Source organism: Plodia interpunctella, chromosome 21, assembly GCF_027563975.2.
Source record: "Plodia interpunctella isolate USDA-ARS_2022_Savannah chromosome 21, ilPloInte3.2, whole genome shotgun sequence".
Lineage (NCBI taxonomy): Eukaryota > Metazoa > Arthropoda > Insecta > Lepidoptera > Pyralidae > Plodia > Plodia interpunctella.
This window is the reverse complement of record NC_071314.1, coordinates 1,295,367-1,315,893: the sequence shown is the minus strand read 5'-3', so window position 1 is coordinate 1,315,893 and position 20,527 is coordinate 1,295,367. Positions and strand designations below refer to the sequence as shown.

Here is a 20,527-nt window from a genome sequence, read left to right as displayed (position 1 = left end):
TTTTAACACAATAATTTTTAAAATGCAGATATTTACAGTTTTCGGCGAAGCCCAGGGCGCAGCTGGTATTTCATGTTTCTAGATCAACGGGAACATTTCACGCTTTTTTTACTCAACAAATATTCACATCTTCATTCATACTTACCTATAGCTGGGATTACGGAGAAGGACATTCTTCCCGAAAGACATTCCATAGGATATTACGTGCAAAGCAGAACTCTGACTGTTCATAATCAAACAGTAAACAAAACAGTACATAATCAAAACTAAGTGATTATTTTCAAGAATTGATTGTTACTTTTATTTGGTCGAATATCTTGTTAGTAATGTATTCCTCCATAATAAACTTAAAAAATATAATCTTTTATGTTTTAAAAGAATGTTTTAAAAATCTTAGCGTAATTATCCTTATGGAATTTAACGAAACACACAATAATAAACTGTTTGTAGATTATGTTATACAAACTTCATACAGACAATGTATTAATATTTACAAAATAATATGAAAGAGCTTATAATAATAGCTAATATTATAAATGCGAAAGTAAGTTTGTTTGTTATCTCTTCACGCTCTATCTGCTCAATCAATCTTCGTGAAATTTTGCATACATGTAGTTTGAAGTACGGAGCTGGACATAGGGTACCCTTCATCTCGGAGAAATAACTGTTCCCGCGGGAAATTCACGCGGGCGAAGCCGCGGGCAAAGGCTAGTTTATTTACATATAAATTAGACTACATATTTGAGGCGTTAAACCCCAGTTATATGTTTGATTTGCATTTAACATAATATATTGTACTAATTTGTTTTATTTAACGAGTGTCATAATGTTTGTATAGCAACCAGTCCTCTCTAATCTTAGTTTTATTTACTATTTAACCCCCCGACGCAAAGAGAGGAGTGTTATAAGTTTGATCGCTAAGTGTGTCTGTCTGTGTACGTGGCACCGTAGCTCATCGACGGGTGAACCGATTTGGATGTGTTGTTTTTTATTTGATAGCTAATTTTTATGCGGTGGTTCTTAGATATGTTTGATTAAAATCGGTTCAGCCGTTCAGGAGTTGTAGCGAAATGAATATTGAAAGTCGGTGGGTTTTTAATTTGTGTGGTTTCTAACAAATAAACTTGTGTAAAACGGTAAAAAGCTAATATCTCCTCACCCTTTTACGAAGAGGCCACGTGACGAGCCAGCCCATAAATGTTCATGACTATTTGTTGAAATAAAATTATGATTATGAATAATATTATTATTAAATTTGTTGAAAGAAATAATATAAAAATTGACGAGAAAAAGTGCCTGTGAAGGTCTAATTTCTGAATAAATGATTTGAATTTGAACTAATGGAGCATCTATTTTTATGTTGGGCTTTCGATGAGGAAAGAAAAATATTTGGAAATACCGCTCTAAGAGCAAGAATCGTACTTGGTAATATATTTTTTAGTTTTCCTTAATAAACAAAATACCTAAATTGATAAAAATGTGATGGCAAGCGTAAACAAACGGAATCGTCGTTTAAAAAATACGACGCGATGTTTGGTTTTAAAATGAGACTGTCATGTCATACATTAAACAAATCCTTTTATTAGCCTCCTTATCTGGTATGTAATTCTTGTCTCAAGCTAAACTCAACGCAAATACCTATGTCGTTTTTAACCCGTGACGATAGTTAGTGTGGATGGTCTTAGCGCAAAACGTCTCCTTCGCGAAATGTCATTTTCCCACGATTTAAAGATTCACAAAGTGTCATTTAGATTTTATATCAACTTAAACCTAATGTTGACTTTACAAAAGACGCCGCATAGGGGTCAGCATAAAAAATACGATGATTTGGCATTGATTTTACCGCCAGCGACCTTTTTGACGTTAGACCCTTAGGGAATGCTATTGTGCCTAACAAAATTATATTATATGTACACGTATTTGTCGCCACATACGACATTCACGGGATGATTTTGGTCCGTGGGAGTGGTCCTATCTAATCTAAGGTGGTAAACCACTGGTATTGATAACTATTTTGGAGCAATACTATTGATAAAGAACAATATACTATCGATACTATTGCTCTTCATCAATAGTATTGCACCAAAACCGGCTATCGATACTATAAGAAAATGCAATATATAATTGCATTTTCTCATACTATCGATAGTCTGACGAAACGCTATCGATATGACTATCGAGCGGCTACACTAGAGTGCAATATCCGATATGAATCACAAGCATAGAATGACGCTTTGTGCGATTATCACAAATTCTCATTGCGCGGTTTCTTTATAGATCGATGCAAATTCTAGGATATCTACACTGCGATTATATCGTAAGTTCATAACCACAGGAGTACAGAATTGAAATAAATGCTAAGGTTCATACAACTATATTTTCGTAGGTACTACTACAAGCGTGCTGCGTATGTGTGTGTGTCTACTAGCCGCATGTCGCGTACGCGCCGCGACTGGATAAAATCTGTTTACTCGCGCTCGGCAAGTAGACAAGTTGAGGGCTGCGCAACGACTGTCATTATGTTTCGCGCTCCTGCTCAGTAAAAATTGTAGTATTTTTAGTAGAATAAAGTGTAAACAGATCAGTCAAAAAAGTGTAAATAACTAGATTGGAAGGTGTAAATCTAATGAATGTTTATTTAAATCTTCTTTGCCAACCCAACTAAAATAGGTAACAATTTCGAACGCTCCTAAAATAGTAAGCTTTGCCTCTGTTCCGGTTCTCTACTCATGTGTTTATAACAGTGGTCAATTCACCATTTTATCTATCAGTTGGAGCAAGGATTCACACAATAACCAGTTGATTCTACGCATCTTAACTCTATGTAATAGCCAAGCAACACGAGACATTACAGGAGCGTTATACATGTAGTGTAGCGGAATAGAATATAGTTAACGTTTTATAGAAGCGACTGCAAAGCTAAAAAAAGGAAACATTTTGTATTTATTACGTTTACACAAAAGTTGTAGAACAAAAGATGTAAATCTCATGCGACTTTAAGGTTATGCGTTAGATACCAGTAACCCTGTATATTAATTAGTTTATTTATTGTCATTGTCACTTTGATGTATTGTGAAAATCTGCAAAATTTAACGTTCTCTATTTCAAAAATCCGAAATTCTTCATCTTACGATGATATACATCGCTTATTGACATCAAAAATTTACTTAAAACTATGTCTACCGCCGACTTCCAAAGCGCAGGTGAAGAAGAACCTTCTATCTCTTTCTAACCTTAGCGTCTTCCCGGTCCCGTCCGCCATTGAGTTTCAGAGACCAAGGTCCGCTTTCCTACTTTTCTCCTGCACTTCGCATGGTCTTAGATATCCTTAATTGTCGGACCAATGCCCTAGGCCTCCGTCCAGGCCCGGCCTCGATTCAGCACGTGTCGTTGCATATATAAATTGTCCCCTATTAACACCCATTGCGGCGCTTGACATCCGACCCCAGTCATTGATAGCATAGCCGCCTAGTGTGTAAATAATACGTCATTTTAACTGGAAATTGCTGATATTAATGATCATTGATGTTGAAAGTCACACGTAATAAATTCTCCTTCCTGATTTTTTTATTTATAAAAAGCTACACACGGCCAGTGCTGTGTATTTCAGTGCATCAGTATTATAAATCTGTGGATGCGGAAGTTTACGTGAATCTTCTTTCGATTCGAGTTTATCATTGCTGACATCGGTGTCAGTTTTTATTATCTGACATGACTACTACCGACATCTTGTGGGTGGCAATTAGTCGCAGGTTTGCTCACTCAGTTTTCCTTCACAGGAAGCGAGTGGTGAGTGGTGGCTTAAAACCAATATACATTAGTCGATCGGTATACAAACACATGTGGTACGAATACGATTTGAACTTGAGACCTTTCAATAAACAGTCTGACAGGCGGTCTTAACTACTCTGCCTCACACCGCTTCACGGCAGAATGGTTATAGAGATTATATGTTTGTTACCTACTCTTTCACGAAATCTCTACTGGGCGGCTTTTGATGAAATATCGCAGGTAAAATATGACTTAAACACAGAAAAAGTACGTCAGCAATTTTTGAAGTGAAAACTTCTTTAGCGGCGTTGTGCGCATTTTGTATTGGGTAAAATTGTTAAACTCGCTTGTGTGGTTGTCGTTGCGTCACAATGGCGCAATGTGATTGGTTTTCTGCTTCTCACTTCAAATCGATTCTGTGGTGAGAAGTGAAATGCAAACCCGCAAACTAAGCCCTTAGATCGAAAATTCGTAAGACGTCAAAAATGCACAACGTTAATATTCAAGTTTTCACTTCTGCCGCTGCCGGAGGCACACCCGGAGTGCAAACAGTTTTTTTTTTTTTTAATTAATCTCAGCTTAATTTTACAAATAGCTGAAGGTGGGGTACAGTTTACAAAAATTTCATTGTGTTGCACGCACTAAGTCAAGTTCAGAATTCCTTGGAACACAGCAGTGAGGCACGAAATGTTGTTTGCAAAATATTGGATTTGACGCAGTGGGGTAACTACGTGATTGAACTGAATTCTGAGCTGATGGCAACAATAGCATTCCCAAACAGTCGGCTGTAATCACAGTAGGATCACAACATAAAAATTAAGGTTATTTTTACTCTGACCCAGGACATCGTGGCATTATATCCGCGAATACAACCGTAAATATGAGGAGATGAGATTGAGCACATAGGGTACTTTTTCTCCTTAAATTTCTACTTGAGTGAAGCCCCGAGGCGCATCCAGTATTACATAAGTTTTCTCGTCCAATTTTTCCATAAAACATGTTGTTTTTTATTTTATTTTCCAGAATGGAGTCGCATGTGGGCGAGTGCGTCTTTCGTCGGCGTCCTCATCATAATCGGCCTGCCTCTCTGGTGGAAGACCACAGAGGTTTACAGGTAAATGCATAATTTTTTGCGCTTTGGAAGCCTACAGTATACTTAGACCTTTTCTTAACGACAAATGTGAAATGCTTTGATTTCTCCACCGAATAATGTAATCTGGTGTATAATTAAATTAAATTTATAAGTAAACGCAGGCATCTAGTTGTTCTCAATGTTTGCTGTGCCCTCGCAGGGTGTCACTTATTGTTTAAACGCCAATATTTAAGCTGAATATGTGTGTCACTAGGTGGCGATATCCAGTTTTAGAACGCGCTATCGTGTGTCGCTTATGAAATTATATAGTTCTTCAAAATATGTCAAGTTTTTTTGGCTTAACTTTTTGATCATTACACGGTTGTCACAATTCTGAAGTTTATATTTCTGTTGGACCTCACGTGTATTTTTGACAATCAGCCGATTGTTCATGGTCCTTCGAGCCGGATGGCTTGATGGGTTGTGCTGCAGTAAGGCTTTCTCGTTCGCACCCATGGGCAGTAGTTTGCTGTCAAGGGCGAACACTGTGCGTCCACTTGTTCTGGCTGTAACTACTTGTATCATACCAAACTGCAAGTTACGGTTTTAAAAGTTTATATTTCTGTTGGACCTCACGTGTATTTTTGACAATCAGCCGATTGTTCACTTATACTATCAACTTACTTATGTATGTAACCAACCTGTGTAACTTGTGACTTGCAATAAAATCTAAATCTAGTTAAGTATTTTTTGACGTCAATAAGGGATATTATATCATTCTAAATTTAATAAGTAATTTTGTACTTGAATCATTTGAAACACCGATAGATACGAGTATCCTGTGCATTAGTGATGGCTTTCTTATCGATTTGACCAGATTTTTTTTTAATTAATAGTTTGGGAACATTAAGCCCTAGGATACTTAATGAATAAAAGTATTACAATAATTTATTTTATCACTATGTTGACTATCGTAAATAGTCTTCACTTCGTATAAAACTAAGTGGCTTCCCGCTGTCTGTCTTTCTTTATCTTTAACACTTCACAACGGATTTTGATGCGGGGTTTTTTTAAATAGATATAGTGATTCAAGAGGAAGATTTAGGCGTGTAATTTATATGGTTCTACCGGAGCATAGCCGGGACGGGCCGCTAATATTAAATAAATAAAATATTAGCCAAGAATTTTAAAGAAACAAAACAATGTTGACACCAAATTGGCGCCCAAAAAAGCAAAACGGACAAATAGACAACACCCACGTAAATATACTTATCACCTCGCCATAGATGATAACCATAGATGTGGTAAATGACGTTGATACCTTGCCGTGATAACAGTTTGCGCAAATAGTCATTATTTCTGACATGTGGCTGGCAGCTTCGTTTAAAAAAATAGGTCCACATTTTTTCTTTTTTGTTGTGTTTTGAAAATCGAATTACTACTACTAATCAAAACACCATAGATAAAATAAATATATTTTTCTCTTACGTATGCAAAACACCCATAGTAGAAGTTACTTTGGCGACAAATCAATGTATGTTATATGTTCATAGACCAAGAATACTATTTAGACGACGGACGGTGTGTAACCAAATGAGATTTTTATATAACTAGCACATCAACCTAACCAAATTCAGTACAAAATGGCCGCTATTACCGCGGCATTGAGGTCCACTCAGGGTAACTTGACTTGCGGTTGACTATACAAACATCTCTTTGAGTTTTTCCTATAATATAGGGACAAATCTTTCGACAGATAAAACTTGATTTTCTATAAATATAATCAAGTATATAATCGTATATTTTTTTTTATAAATCATGGTAATGTGTGATCAAGTGATTAGTTAATTAATAGTGCAATTGTCTGTGATTTTAATTAAAATAAGCTAAATTCTCTGTTTACAATGTAAATATGGATATAATATTATTTGTTTGTAAACATATTACATTGATAAGACACGATTTTATTTATCAACCAACAAAATAAGTATTTTATTTTTATTGCGTATTGTATAATATAATATTATTATACAAATTAATACAAGTGTCGCTGCTATTATATAAATTATGATATGTGGTAAAAGTAGATAAAAATTATTGGTCTATACTTTGAACTCTCACACCTTATAAAATTTACACGATAAAAAGAAACTATAAAATACATATATCTAGTATCAACTGGAGGACGGAATATTTGATCATTTAAAATTTAACGACTTTATTTGATAAATTTTGATAAAAATAATGGGTCCACAGAACATATTTTGTTTAGAAACTTTTTTATAGAGATTTCTTTCAGAAAATTTATAGCAGACACTTTCGACAAACACATATTACCGTAATAGCACTGCTTTTACGAATTTTCCATGTTTGGTCAAAAAAGTTGACACATCGGTGTCGGCCTTTTAAATTAAGTATAACAAGCTTTTTACAAAATTGACATTTTTATTGTACACACAAGATTTTATTGTATTCAGAGAGATCTTGTGGCAAACAAACACATGTTCCCTCGTTGGGAGCCCATCCTGGGTGCACCATCTGGTCATGCTTATTTTACCTAATAATACATCCTCATGGAAACTGAAGCGACGTGGGAAATTTCAACTCTGTAGGACAACTGGAAGTAGGAGAATATAATGCAAGATTTGATTACAGACAGACAAGCAAACATCGGGACACGGTAAACAAAATAAAAGCTTGTAAAAATCAGTACACACAATTACCTAGTTACGTAGTAATTGCAAAAATATTGTTTTTAACTTTAACACAAGCAATAATCTATCTGACAATAATAAAGCCATCAAAAATATGCTGTAAAAACACCAAGTCTCGCAGCTCAGTTTTTCCACCGTAAAAACATGTGACATCCATGTAATACCAAGTCGGTTAATTTATTTAGTCCCTACTTAAGGGACCTTCTGCCTTAAGTTATTACGTAAGTTATTATCATATCAATATTAAAAATCTTTTACGTTTTAAATAAATAGATCGACTTGGCCATCGCATCGCAATGTATCTTACAAGTAATACAATATTACATTATATTCGATTATTTAGTCTATGGCGCCCCACGCGATCGAAACTCTCGTCTCCAAAACGAATGTGTGATCATATTGCACGTGTGTTGCAGCAATACATATTCAATATTTACAGGACAAATTAAATGTCTGTACAGCAATACAAATCGTTTGTGACTCAGTGGATGTGATTGTCGATTATTCATTCCAGGGTGTCCCTGCCCTACGACAGGATCAACACGTTCGACAGCGACGCCCTGAGTGTGGCCTCTGAGCTGACAGTGATCGCCTTTGACGACACCACAGCCAAAGAGGTTGCGGGACTCGTCGAGAAATCGTTCGAACAACAGAGTCAGATACACATTTTTTTTACAAATTTTATGAATTCAAATTCAAATCATTTATTCAGAACCTTCACAGAAGACCTTCACAAGCACTTTTTCTCGTCAATTTTTATATTTATAGTTATTTCTCACAAGCTACAAACTACTGGCATTTCGGAACGACCACTGCTGAGAAGAAATGCCTCAAAGAAACTCATTTAAACAGTGTTGGTCCCTATCATGCCAGATCGGCTTACCATTATTGTTTCTTACAATGTTTTTTTTTTTCATGATAAAACTAATTTTTGCCCACAACTTCGTATTTGAGTAAAAATCCGTTTCCCGTGGGATTTTCAGTAAATCCCTTCTTAGTGCTCCTCTACACTTCTCAAGAACATGCCAAATTTCAGCTTCCTACGCCCAGTAGTTTCGGCTGTACGTTGTCTGTCAGACAGTCAGTCACTCAATATCGGAAGAGTTTTATGTATATTGATATCATAATTTAATTTGACATAAAAACTAACTGATAACTTGTACCTGAAGTTATTGATAATTAGTCCTATCCAACACATGTGAAACACAATTTTTAACACTGTTCTATATTACGGACTATCGTATACTTTATCAGCAGCAATCACTTCTTAGATTAAAGAATTTCTTAGTTTATAAGCTGTAGTTTATACTCAACGTACACGTATACGTTTAAATAATATGTAGTAGTGGGAATTTTGGAATAAAAAACACCTTATGTGTTATTCTAGATTGTATTCTACCCATGAACTTATTGTTTCTTAACAAACGTGAAAGAATAACAAACATCCTCACAAACTTTCGCATTTATAATATTGGTAGGATATTTGTCTACTTCCAGAGGTGCTAAACCTGGCCGTCAATGTGGTCGTTGCGCCCCACAAGCTGCGACAAAGCTTGGACTCCATCGCAGACGATACTGAGGCCCTGGAGGAGGTCGCCACGCTCTATGACGTCGACCAACATAACACCTTCTTCGTGGTGCAGAGGAAATCTCTGTATCAAGACGTATGGCTGGGCGGGGAGAGGATAGCCTTCTTTAGGGATGGAACAGGTAATGCAAATAAATAATACTTTACAAATTAATAAGAGCAGAGAATATTTAAGGGCCTTTTAATTGTCATTAAAATAAAAATTTGTCGTCTATGATTGAAAAATAATTTAAGTGTGCTATTTATATATACTTACTAAGTATATCATTTCACTACATAGCATAAAACCGTGGAATTAGTGGGTACTCCGTCTTACTAAATCCATGCATAAAACAAAGTCACTCTCGCCTCACCCTGTTTCTAAATATTCTTCTTTTAAACAACCATTGCATTGTTTAAAAAAAGAAACTTGATATTTAAATGGTCATATGTTCACATCGCCCTCTTTGTCTAATTTGAAATTTTAAACGTTTTAAACTTCTAACATTCGTATTTTAAAATTATTCCGCATGTCACAATTAAAGTAAAAAAATAAATATAAAAAATAGCGATATCTATCCTATCATTCCTATTTTAAAATTATTCCATGTGTTCCAATTAAAAAAACAAATTCTATCATCCCATTTTTTTTTACAGCTGCCAGTACCCTAGTGGAAGTTCTCATGCAGTGGGTTTATGAGCCCAAGATATTAGAGGGTGCCCGCTCTGACACCGCGGATCCGGCTCGAAGGACCAGGTTCCCACCAAGCACGGGGTACCACGTGGTGCTCTCCGTGGTACACCCCCGGCCTGACCTGATGAAGGTGGACTTCGACGCTGGACAGGCGATGGAAGGTAGACATTTTTACAAGTTTTTATTTACTTTCACGTGATATTTGTCTGTGTGTAATCAAATTTTGCAAGCACGCTTGTCCTAAGATATTGAACATTTCTACGTATTTATCCTACTAATATTATTGATGCCAAAGTTGGTGAAGATTTATTTACTCTTTCACGCAAAATCAACTGGACCGTTTGTTATGAAATTTGGTACAAGGGTAGAATATAACCTGGAATAACACATTTACTGTACTTTTCATCCCGAAATTCTCACGGGAGCGAAGCCCCGGGGCGCAGCTACATACTACATATTCTCATGTGGATGTCCCATGAGGCAACTGAAAATAGCATCCCCAATGAGAATGACGTCAGGCCGGTTGTAAAATCACAGCCGAATCTTAAAATTTTTAAGGTTTATTTTTTCACCCTAAACTCCGAATGAAACTAGTGAATATGAGAGAGAATCCATAAAATGCAAAAGTCTGTCTATCTGTCTGTCTATTCTGCTTTCACGGCTAAACCACTGGACCGATTTTGATGAAATTTGGTATTTAAAGACTCCCGTTTAAACATAGGCTACTTTTTTCAATAATCAACCCCCGAATAACTAAAATGGGGGTGAAAATACACGCAATGAAGCCACGAGAAAAAGCTTGTTAAAAATATGTTTTCATTGCAGATTACATAGGATCGTTCGTGGATGAGCTGAGCGAGCTCCATAACTTCACTTTATCATCTCAGTGGCTGTATTTATTGGATTTCGACTTCCAAGCTAATGAGGTGATTTCACGTGTGTCTATACGTTTATTTCTTTATACAGGGTAACTGGTATCCAACGCATAACCCTCCCATAACGCATAATGTTCATACCTAGAGACTGACATCGTTTTTTCGACTAACAATAAAAGATATTCTTTTTAGTTTTGTTTTTTTATGTTTATTAATTGTATATATTACTGATAAAAAAAATATATAAATTTATATTTAAAAAATGGTAAGCCCTTCTGGCATAATAGGGACCAACACTGTTTGAATGAGTTTCTTTCGGCATTTCTTCTCAGCAGTGGTCGTTCCGAAATGCTAGTAGTTTGTAGCTTTGGTAAACATCATTTAATTTAGAATATGACGTGAAAATGTGCCTGTGAAGGCCTAATTTCTGAATATTTGATTTTGACATCTTTTGTTCTGCTACTTTTGTCTAAACTTAATAAATACAAAATTTTTCCTTTTTTAATTTTTAATATCGTTTGTATAAAAAACGTTAACTCTGTGTTCGATTCCGCTACATAACGCTACTGTACTGTCTCGTGTTGCTCGGCTATTACATACAGTTAACATGTGTAGTAGATTGTATTTTTTTTTTATATGAATAAAAAAAACTACGTATAACGAAAACTTATAGAATGAAAGTTGCTTGTTCTGATGTACCCAAATAGTCTTTAGGAGGTTTTGCGTTTGATACCAGTAACCCTGTATATCACTAAGCAGGGGTAGAACGATTGGCCACTCGATACGACACGACGTCTTATTTAAAACTATTTTTGAAGGAAAGGTGAAAGGGAGAAGTGGTCCAGGGAGGGAGGAAGAGTTATGCGAGCAACTGAAAGAGAAGGCAGGCGTTGTGTCGTATCGAGAGCTTAAAAGCAAAGCCGAGGATAGAGAGGTGTGGCGTATACTCCACCGACAAGAGCTTAAATGAAAATAAGAACGCCCGACGCTAAAAGTGGGGTGTTATAAGTTAGTTATGTGTAGTAGTGTGTATGTCTATATGTCTGTGTACGTGGCTCCGTAGCTCACGGGTGAATGCGTTTTTATTATTATTTGATAGCTAATTTTTATGCGGTGGTACTTATATATGTCTATTCAAAATCGGTTCAGCCGTTCAGAAGTTGTAGCAAAATGAATATTGAAAGTCTGGGTTAATTTGTCTAACAAATAAACTTGTGTAAAACGGTAAAAAGCTAATATCTACTCGCCCTTTTACGAAGAGGCCACGTGACGAGCCAGCTCATAAATATTCATGACTATTTGAGACTCATAGCTGCGTCTACGATATACACCAATTAGGTTAAGTAAGTATTAATAATAATATTCTCTATTTCGAGCATCAATACTCATACAAAATTTTGTTTACTAACAAAATTTTACATATAAATAAATTTCAAAATCTAGGGTTAGTAGGTAACATGTTTATAACTGAATAATTATGCACACAATTTAAATTAATTTATTTCACTGTCACTACACGAAGTCCACAGCAGTGGTTGATGTAGACGCACCGGGCGCTGCGCTTGCGCATGGTCGCATAGAAGCCGGCAATCCGCGCCGCCTGATGCGCTGCAAAACCGACCGAAACTTAAATGAATTAGTAATAATAAGATACAATAAAATAAAGTATCCTTACCAACTTAAAAAAAAAATAGTAAGTTCTTTAGGGGCTTTTATATCACCAAATCAAATGCCCTGGACAGATCAAGGAAACACCCGTATATTGCAGTTCTGCGATGCATGTAGTTAGGACACGGTATGCTTAAGGCTCAATATTGCACTATCCGTGGACAGGTTGGGCCGAAATCCAAACTGATTGTCGTGTAATCATTGTATTGTCATGTAACAGGTAAAAGACAGCAGCGCGTGGGGCCGGCACTTCGCCGTGAGGCAGGAGCGGCTGCAGCAGCTGCTGACGCGGCTGGAGGCGCGCGCGGCGGCGCCGGCGTCCGCGGCGCGCGCGCTCAACCTGGCGCTGTACGCCGTGCCCTGTCCGAGGGCGCCGCTGGCCGTCTACGACGATCAAGGTCGGGATTATGGCCACATTTTAATTTTTAACGCCACGCTATCCAGGGCAATACACGATACAATACTCTTTACATCTCTCATCTCATGTAAACCCAAACCTCGCGACAAGCTTTTATGATCGTACTATAAATTGTATATAATGAGGTTATAAGTTGATAGTTAAAATTTTAAAGGAAAATTTTATTTTCTTCTTTTTGGAGCATTTAAATAAAAGCTTTTCTTAAAAAAGATTTTTCTTTTAATTTTTAGTTATCGCTGACTAGGTTTCTAAATCTATATGAATAGAATGACGTCACATTATTTTTGAAATTACTCTCAACAAGCCCTTTCATTTGATACCCATGTTATAGAAATGCATTAAAAATAACTATTCCGCCATCTTGGATGGTCCGCCATATTGGATTTAGAATGATTGCTCATCGTGTATAGTCATCCAAACTAAACGTGTATACACAATTTCAGCTCAATCGGTTGAAGATATCTGCTTCAAAATTGAGTAGCAAGATTCCCCCCAACAAACAAACATACATACATACATGCATACATTGAAAGTTAAATAAAAGCTTTTAATAATAAATGAAGTTCACTTTTTCTCGCATATATACAATCTTAATTGTGCTCATTGTCGACTTTCTTTGCTAAATCAAATCTATTCATTAAAAAAAAAGATCGAAGTTGTTTAAAATTCTATTTTATTTTTATACTTACTCAATCATAAAGAAGCGGTGGTGGTGTAATGGTTAAGACCCCCGCCTGAGGATCCATGGTCCCATGTTCGAATCCTACTCGTGCCACATGAGTTTGTATACCAATCTGAGTCATGTATAGTTTTCATCGACCACCACTTGCTTCCGGTGAAGGAAAAACAGCGTGAGGAAACCTGCACACTTGTTGATTATTAACTTGTGTGTGAAATGGAGAAGGCAATGGCAAACCACCGCCACCGAAAGTTGTTACGTGTGTTTCATTCCACGTAATGACCACGCACGACCCTTAGTCATGAGGAATACGACTATGAAGAACAATCATAAATATCATTTTAAAAAAAACTAAGTTTACATGTATGTTTATCTCCTTTTCCCCGCCAGGGAACCGCATCCCCACCCCAGTGCAAGCGTTCATCTCCCCCAAGTGGGGGGGCGTGTACCTCGCCAACCCTGAAGCGCCAAACTGCGAAGGGGAAGCTGAATGGAAACCCACTGTGAGGTTGGTCATGGGGACATTTATCACTCAGCTGAGGAAACTACTCGGCATCACTGATAAGGTGAATAAAATCTCAACTATAATATATTATAAATGCGAAAGTAAGTTTGTTAACCCTCCACGCTCTATCTACTCAACCAATCTTCTTGAAATTTTGCATACATATAGTTTGAAGTACGGAGAAGGACATAGGGCACCTACCACTCATCCCGGAAAAATAACTGATCCCGTGGGAAATTCACGCGGCCGAAGCCGCGGGCAAAAGCTAGTAATATTGTAAATACGAAAATTTGTTTGTTACCTCTTCACGTTTTATCTACTCAATCAATGTTCTTGACATTTTGTACTCATGTAGTTTGAAGTACGGAGAAAGACATCGGGTTTGTTTTTTCTATTAACCAAGTTTATCAACCAATCTTGATCATTCTATTTAATTCTTTCTTTCATTCTTGACAGACTTGTCAATATATCCATTTGTATATGCTGAATGATCCCTTGTAGCCCAGCATACGCAACGCTGAGCTGTCCCCGCTGAGGTCAGTGACCCCGCGGCGCTGGGAGCTGGACAGCTTGCTCAGACTGCGCGCGCTGGAGCAGCTGGCCTCCGCTGAAGGCACTCTGCAGTCACTGGCTCAGCTGCTGGGTGAGTTATTTCGTATTTATTATCGACTAGATGTTGTCCGGGGCTTCGTTCCCGTGGCAATTTTGAGATAAAATATAACCTATAGCAATCTTGGATAATGTACCTTTCTAATGGTGAGAGAATTTTTTTAAATAGGTTCGGTAGTTTCGGAGATTACCCGCCTCAAACATAAAAAGTCACAAACGCTTACCTCTTTATAATAATAGTATAGACTATCGGGCCGGTTGGGTTTTTCTCGAATAAAATCATAATAAACTATATCTATACCTAAACCTTCCTCAGGATTCACTCTATCTATTGCTGAATTGGTACAAAATGGTCTAGTAGTTTTTCGCATTCATACACATACGACAAGGGGACTTTTTATAATAAGCTAGAGCCAGACCTTTTTGTTTAATGTTTTTATCCACCAAGCAGTCCAATACACGCGTATTGGACTGCTTGGCGCAACATGGGACGGGCACGCGCCCGTCCCATGTTGCGCCTGCACTAAGGACGCCTGTAACGCATGTATCACAATATTTTTGCCTCCCAAAAGGAAACCAATTTTTTTATCCCGTATATATGATACGGGTCTGATAAAATTTATTTTATTTAAATTCTAGTTTATCTTCTGTCTCTCGGAGATCAAGGTACATCGCGCATTTCCTGCTAATTGTCCCGTCCCTTTCCGTCAACATATCCCGTTTCGTCTCCCGCAGTGAGTCCCGTCCCTTTTCCCGCAACATGTCCCGTCGTTTTTAACATGTGCGGTTTGAAATGTATAGTATACATATATACATATTTTATACAGGCGAAATATCAAACATAGTTATCAACGACGAAGTCGGCGCCTCCATCAACTCAGCAGTAGCGTCTATCGAGAAGGGCTCGTTACAGCTGGCGAAAGGCGACCTTTTGGAGGCTCACAGGACATCGCAGGAGGCCTACGTAGCGGCGGAGACGGCGTTCATGGAGCCCAGTCTGTTGGCTCTGTTGTACTTCCCTGACGACCAAAAGTAAGTTTCAAAAGTTTTAAAAAGTACATATTTCGGTGATATGTGATATTCCATGTGTCTGGGAGCATTAGAAAAACATAGAATGTTCCAGTTGCTTCTCCTATCTCGCATATTGTAAAAATCAATAGAGGGAAAGTTTAAACGTATTTAATACCAAATAATGCGCGTATAAAGAAAGGCTGTTTCTCTTTATTTTGTATACCTGCATTCCTCTCTCCTATCATTTGAATCGGGGCGATTAAATAAAATAAATTTTGTCAATTTGATATTTTTTTAATTTCAGATACGCCATCTATATCCCGCTGTTCCTGCCTGTAATGTTCCCGGTGATCCTGTCGCTCAAGAACCTACTTTTATGGCTGCGGGGCAAGCCCAAGGAGAAGGTTGACTGATGTAGTACTGTTGTAAAATATAGACTGTATTCTTAATTTGACAAGATGTTTAATTTTTAAGCCCGATTTTTCTGAACATACAGTTTAAGAAAAAATATTCAGAGACGTCCAAAGGCCAAAAAAACTATACTCGTAGACGATGGAGGAGTGTAACTAATTGAGATGGATTTCCATACAACTTTCCAGTTCAATCCGGATATTCTTATACACAATGGCAGATTAGGCCGGACATGTGATGAGGGACAAGAGATGTCAGCGCTCTGTCTCGTTTCTCATGTATTTCTAAATTGCTATTGCCGGCGGCTTCGCCCGCATGAATTTATCTGCGAAAACAGAACAGACACAAAATATACAAACTTTCACCTCCATTATAGTAATTTGGGGGTTGATTTTTGGAAAATTTAGTAGCCTATGTTTGAACGGGGGTCTTTAACTACATGCATACCAAATTTCATCAAAATTTGTCCAGCGGTTTAGCCGTGAAAGTGTTAGACAGACAGACTTTAGCATGTGAGCGAAATGGACGATATGACGGTGTCTACAGCTTCTCTATCTATTGACAAGTACTAATCCTTTATGTTGGCTCTGTCTAAAGACACTTGCGCTGTTTGAGATACAATTCGATCATTCAACAAGAAAATTGTCGATCATCTATTTGTCATTCGCATTTATGTATTTACACGTCCACTATGGCTTGAGGAATTTCCAAAATTGTGATATTTCGAATCCCATTATAAGATAAATTGGTATAGTGTGAGCGAGATCCAAATAGACAATCGATATGGACAGTAGTAATCGAAGATGGCGCCCCATGACGATTATAATAAAAATCTATGCGATAAATAAAACTACATAAATAAATTTGCTTCACTTCACATAATATTTTAATAATACTGAGGTACTTATTAATAACTTTGATATAATCTATATTTTAGGGTATCGTTGTGCTGAATTACGAAGAATGTGAAAGGTTATTACATATGTTATTAACGATTTAAAATTATTCTTACGTAACGCTCGATTATGTTAAATGCATTCGGATATAATGATATGTCAAAAGTTTTACCGGGAATTACAGATTAATAAAAACTTATCTGCCCGGCGGTAAAAACGGACATCAAAATAATATTTGAATTCAGTGGCACAAAAAGACAGCTGTGACCGGCGTCACAACATTTCATGACTGGGTTGTTCTAGAGTACTATAGTACATGGGTACTCACTTTTTTTGCTTAATATAATGTACCTATCTTACACTAAAGAGACATCTTGGCAATGTTGATTTGCTGACAAGTTCCAAGTAATTATCTATAGGTATTTATCTTCTGTGGAAGTAACGTGTTTATTTTAAAATTTCGTTTTAATGTTTTTTTTCCATTTTATATTAGCAGTTGACAGGCAGACAGACTTTCGACGTATTTACAATATTAGTATGGATTAGGAATAACGAAAGAAATATTTTTCGTTACCATTTAACATGCGACCATTAATAAAACTGGCCCTATAAAATATGATTAGAACTGATCACGAATACACGACAACATTCTAACTAACTATATTCGGAGAAATACATCGATAGATATTATGAATCATCCCAAGAGGTTTCCGTGATCATGGCAACATTGTCGTCTTTTCCCGGCAAATATTCAAATTCCCAAATGGAATTCCACAAAACAAGCGTTTCGCCTTCATCCACCTCGAAAATAAGAGAGGAGCATTCATCTTCACAAGGGAAGCGCGGCTTTAACTGCACTGACGTTGAACCTTTCAGTTGAAACATTATGATCAAACCTACATCCAATTCTAAACGCTTATATCTCAACGTATCATAGTTTTTAGACAATAACAACCAGTTGAAATGAGCAGGACTGATGTAAGAAGAAAGAAAATATGGTCTTGGTGCTAAGACTCTAAAGGATTTTACTGCAACTAAGTCGCAGTTTTGGAAATGGACGAACCAACTGGGTATGTCCGTGTTTGTGATTTTAGAGACGATTTCTTCTAAATCCATGGGCTGGCGACCCCTTTTAATGTTAGTAAGGATGAAGCATGGCACTGAATTGCTGACTCTTTCGTCCTGGGTGATTATGCTAGTGAGGTTGAGGGTCCCCTGTGCTATGGACCAGTCGTAGAAGGCATCAACGACTATGACTGGGGCGCCGCGGTATAAGTGATGGTTAAAGACTTCGGTATAACTAGCGTCCGAGATGCGTGCGACGCTTTCTGTAAACAAAAGAAATTATTTTCACATTGCATTATTCATTTTACATTATTAATAAATAAATATATACGGACAAATCACACAGATTGAGCTAGCCCCAAAGTAAGGCTGAGATTTATGTTATGGGATACTGACTCAACCATACTATATTTTATAACAAATACATATATAGATAAACATCCAAGACCCGGGCCAATCAGAAAAAGATCATTTTCCATCATGACCCGACCGGGGATCAAACCCGGGACCTCTCGGTTCAGAGGCAAGCAAAGCAAATAAATGAGTAATTTAGTACCAGGTACAAGAATCATCTTGTATCTGGTACTAAAATAAAATAAGTGACTCCCCCTGATGGAGTGTCGTAGAAAACCATTAAATAAGATTTTTTTTTTTGTATTTATACAAAACTATTTCACTTTTGCCCAATGGGAGCTCCCATTACTTAAACAAGTAGAAAAAAAAACATAAATGAAATAAATGAACGCACGAAAGAGAACTCAATCTCCATTGGCGTAATAATATATAGGTCATAACTACTACTCTATGGTTTTTAGTCTATCCTTATGGTGATTTGTCATGTAAAAACTAATAAAAACGTAAACTCAAATGAAAACCAAAATATTTTGGTAACTTACTGATAGCTTCACAAGCGATGCAGTCATCTGGCGAAACAACATTACTTTCCAAGTTCTGAGGCTGGGTATTATCCATCAAGCATTTTCCTTGCACGCCAGACAACTGAGTCCAATCCCAAACTGGCAGAATTTTAATCAACACAATTCGTGCGAGCGCCGTTGCATGCCATTGAAATGTCTCCGTCTGGCTTACAGTAAAACCAATCGCCAAAATCATTATTATCAAGAGCACACCCCTTGTCAATCTCTTTATCGAAGCCTTCCTTACAGCATTCGTCAGCGGTCTGCATATTATGTCCATCTCTTCATCACTCATACCAGCTTCTTTACAATATTCGTAAAAAGATCGCACTTCGGAGTTAATTAGCTCGAATTTCTCGCGTTGGGACATTTTTGCCCCGGTTTTTAGGTGCATTTTCATTTTGACCTAGTGCGACTTGCGTATAGGTACTGCGATCAATATTTTGAGGAGCGAGCGAGCTGGCGAAACGAAATTAATTTTGGCGCGCGCGCGCTCTTCGTTTCGTGTGTTTTGTTAGGTTGCCAACTTGCATCAAATCAAGGAAGTCAATGACATTGCAAAACAAAGAGGAAAAGGGAAATAGATTTTTCTGAATTAAATAACCAACTACCTATTTTAATAAAATAGTAACATTTTTAAAAAAAAATATTGTAAATGTAAGCTAAGACTGGGTAAGTTATTAATTTGGTCTTTTCATTGTGTATTTTTATTAAAAACTGGCTGGAAATTAGAGATAAATTAACAATGCTTTTTTATTTAATTTTCTTTCCACAAATTAAAATTGATGCAGATGGCAAATTCTTTGAACTCAGCTATTTAGCTTGCTTACTCATATTTGTGTACAGTGAGGTTATATAAGGCTTAATTCAGTCATCCCAATGAATTTTCACATATTCCCATCGGATTTCATCCGATCCGAGTGGAGTTTCGGATGCAGGCAGCCTCTTAAGAGTTGCCGTGCCGCTCGATGACCTACTATCGATAGTCAAACGATATTTGAAGCTAAAATTTTTTTTGTAGATCTATCCATGCTAAAACTATAGATATAAGAAAAAATCATACAAATTTTAGCTAAAGTTGTATAAAATATGTTTGAAACAGAGAAAAGGAATATTTTAATTAATTATCGGGCTGTATCGATAACTTAGAATGATGCAATGAGGATAGTCTGGAGTTTCATGTGGTAATGCCTGGCTGGACATTACAGTACAGTGACCCCACACCAAAGAACTTTTAGATTGAACCTACAAGGTATTACTATCCCTTTCGTTTGTGGCCCTATCTTACATATGTTACTACATTTTGTAGTGATCGTATCTATATATACCTTTCACCGCGTAGGTAAGAGAGATCGGGTCACAGATGAAAGAGATGCAATACGCAATAAATATAGTTTTCTTGGTCTTTGGTTTGCCATGTTTGTTAGACACCTACCGAGTGCCAGAAAGGGATGCAGAGGCAAGTATAAAAAAAGAGAAGCAAGACACAGTCTTGTTTTTCTACAGATCACATGTTGTTCATAAATCTGTGCTACGGGTAATCATTGCCATAATGATGACATTTTTCTTATCCCTAGCCACAGATATAAGAACATATATTTTAAGGATCTAAACAATGAAAGCAATCTATGTTTTATTTTAATTTTCTCAAAATA

At 37.0% G+C, this 20,527-nt stretch overlaps 2 protein-coding genes across 3 annotated transcripts in view; one reads left to right on the top strand and one right to left on the bottom strand.

Annotated features, from left to right (window-relative positions):
- PIG-S (Phosphatidylinositol glycan anchor biosynthesis class S) overlaps window positions 1-16,040 on the top strand; it is a 49,743-nt gene extending 33,703 nt beyond the window's left edge. For both annotated transcript variants that reach the window (XM_053761518.2, XM_053761519.1), the window contains 10 exons: window positions 4,795-4,885; window positions 8,072-8,211; window positions 9,055-9,267; window positions 9,782-9,979; window positions 10,644-10,744; window positions 12,582-12,759; window positions 13,849-14,024; window positions 14,465-14,606; window positions 15,400-15,604; window positions 15,888-16,040. In XM_053761518.2, the coding sequence (XP_053617493.1) occupies window positions 4,795-4,885; window positions 8,072-8,211; window positions 9,055-9,267; window positions 9,782-9,979; window positions 10,644-10,744; window positions 12,582-12,759; window positions 13,849-14,024; window positions 14,465-14,606; window positions 15,400-15,604; window positions 15,888-15,996 (1,553 nt within the window). In that variant the 3' untranslated portion in view covers window positions 15,997-16,040. The remainder of the gene's footprint in view (window positions 1-4,794; window positions 4,886-8,071; window positions 8,212-9,054; window positions 9,268-9,781; window positions 9,980-10,643; window positions 10,745-12,581; window positions 12,760-13,848; window positions 14,025-14,464; window positions 14,607-15,399; window positions 15,605-15,887) is intronic.
- Window positions 16,041-17,439: 1,399 nt separating this feature from the next.
- On the bottom strand, window positions 17,440-19,349 carry LOC128679397 (uncharacterized protein). The gene is made up of 2 exons (XM_053761600.2): window positions 18,852-19,349; window positions 17,440-18,218 (listed from the first exon to the last, which is right to left on the bottom strand). Exons 1-2 carry the CDS (start codon window positions 19,270-19,272, stop codon window positions 17,578-17,580), a joined length of 1,062 nt encoding a protein of 353 aa, XP_053617575.1. The 5' UTR covers window positions 19,273-19,349; the 3' UTR covers window positions 17,440-17,577.
- Window positions 19,350-20,527: the final 1,178 nt, after the last annotated feature.

Excerpts from the sequence above, each read along its gene's own strand:
- LOC128679397 (XM_053761600.2), bottom strand. The coding sequence starts at position 19,272 with ATGAAAATGCACCTAAAAACCGGGGCAAAAATGTCCCAACGCGAGAAA. Across the intron at positions 18,219-18,851 it reads CATCGCTTGTGAAGCTATCA|AAAGCGTCGCACGCATCTCG; the intron begins GTAAGTTACCAA and ends TTTTGTTTACAG.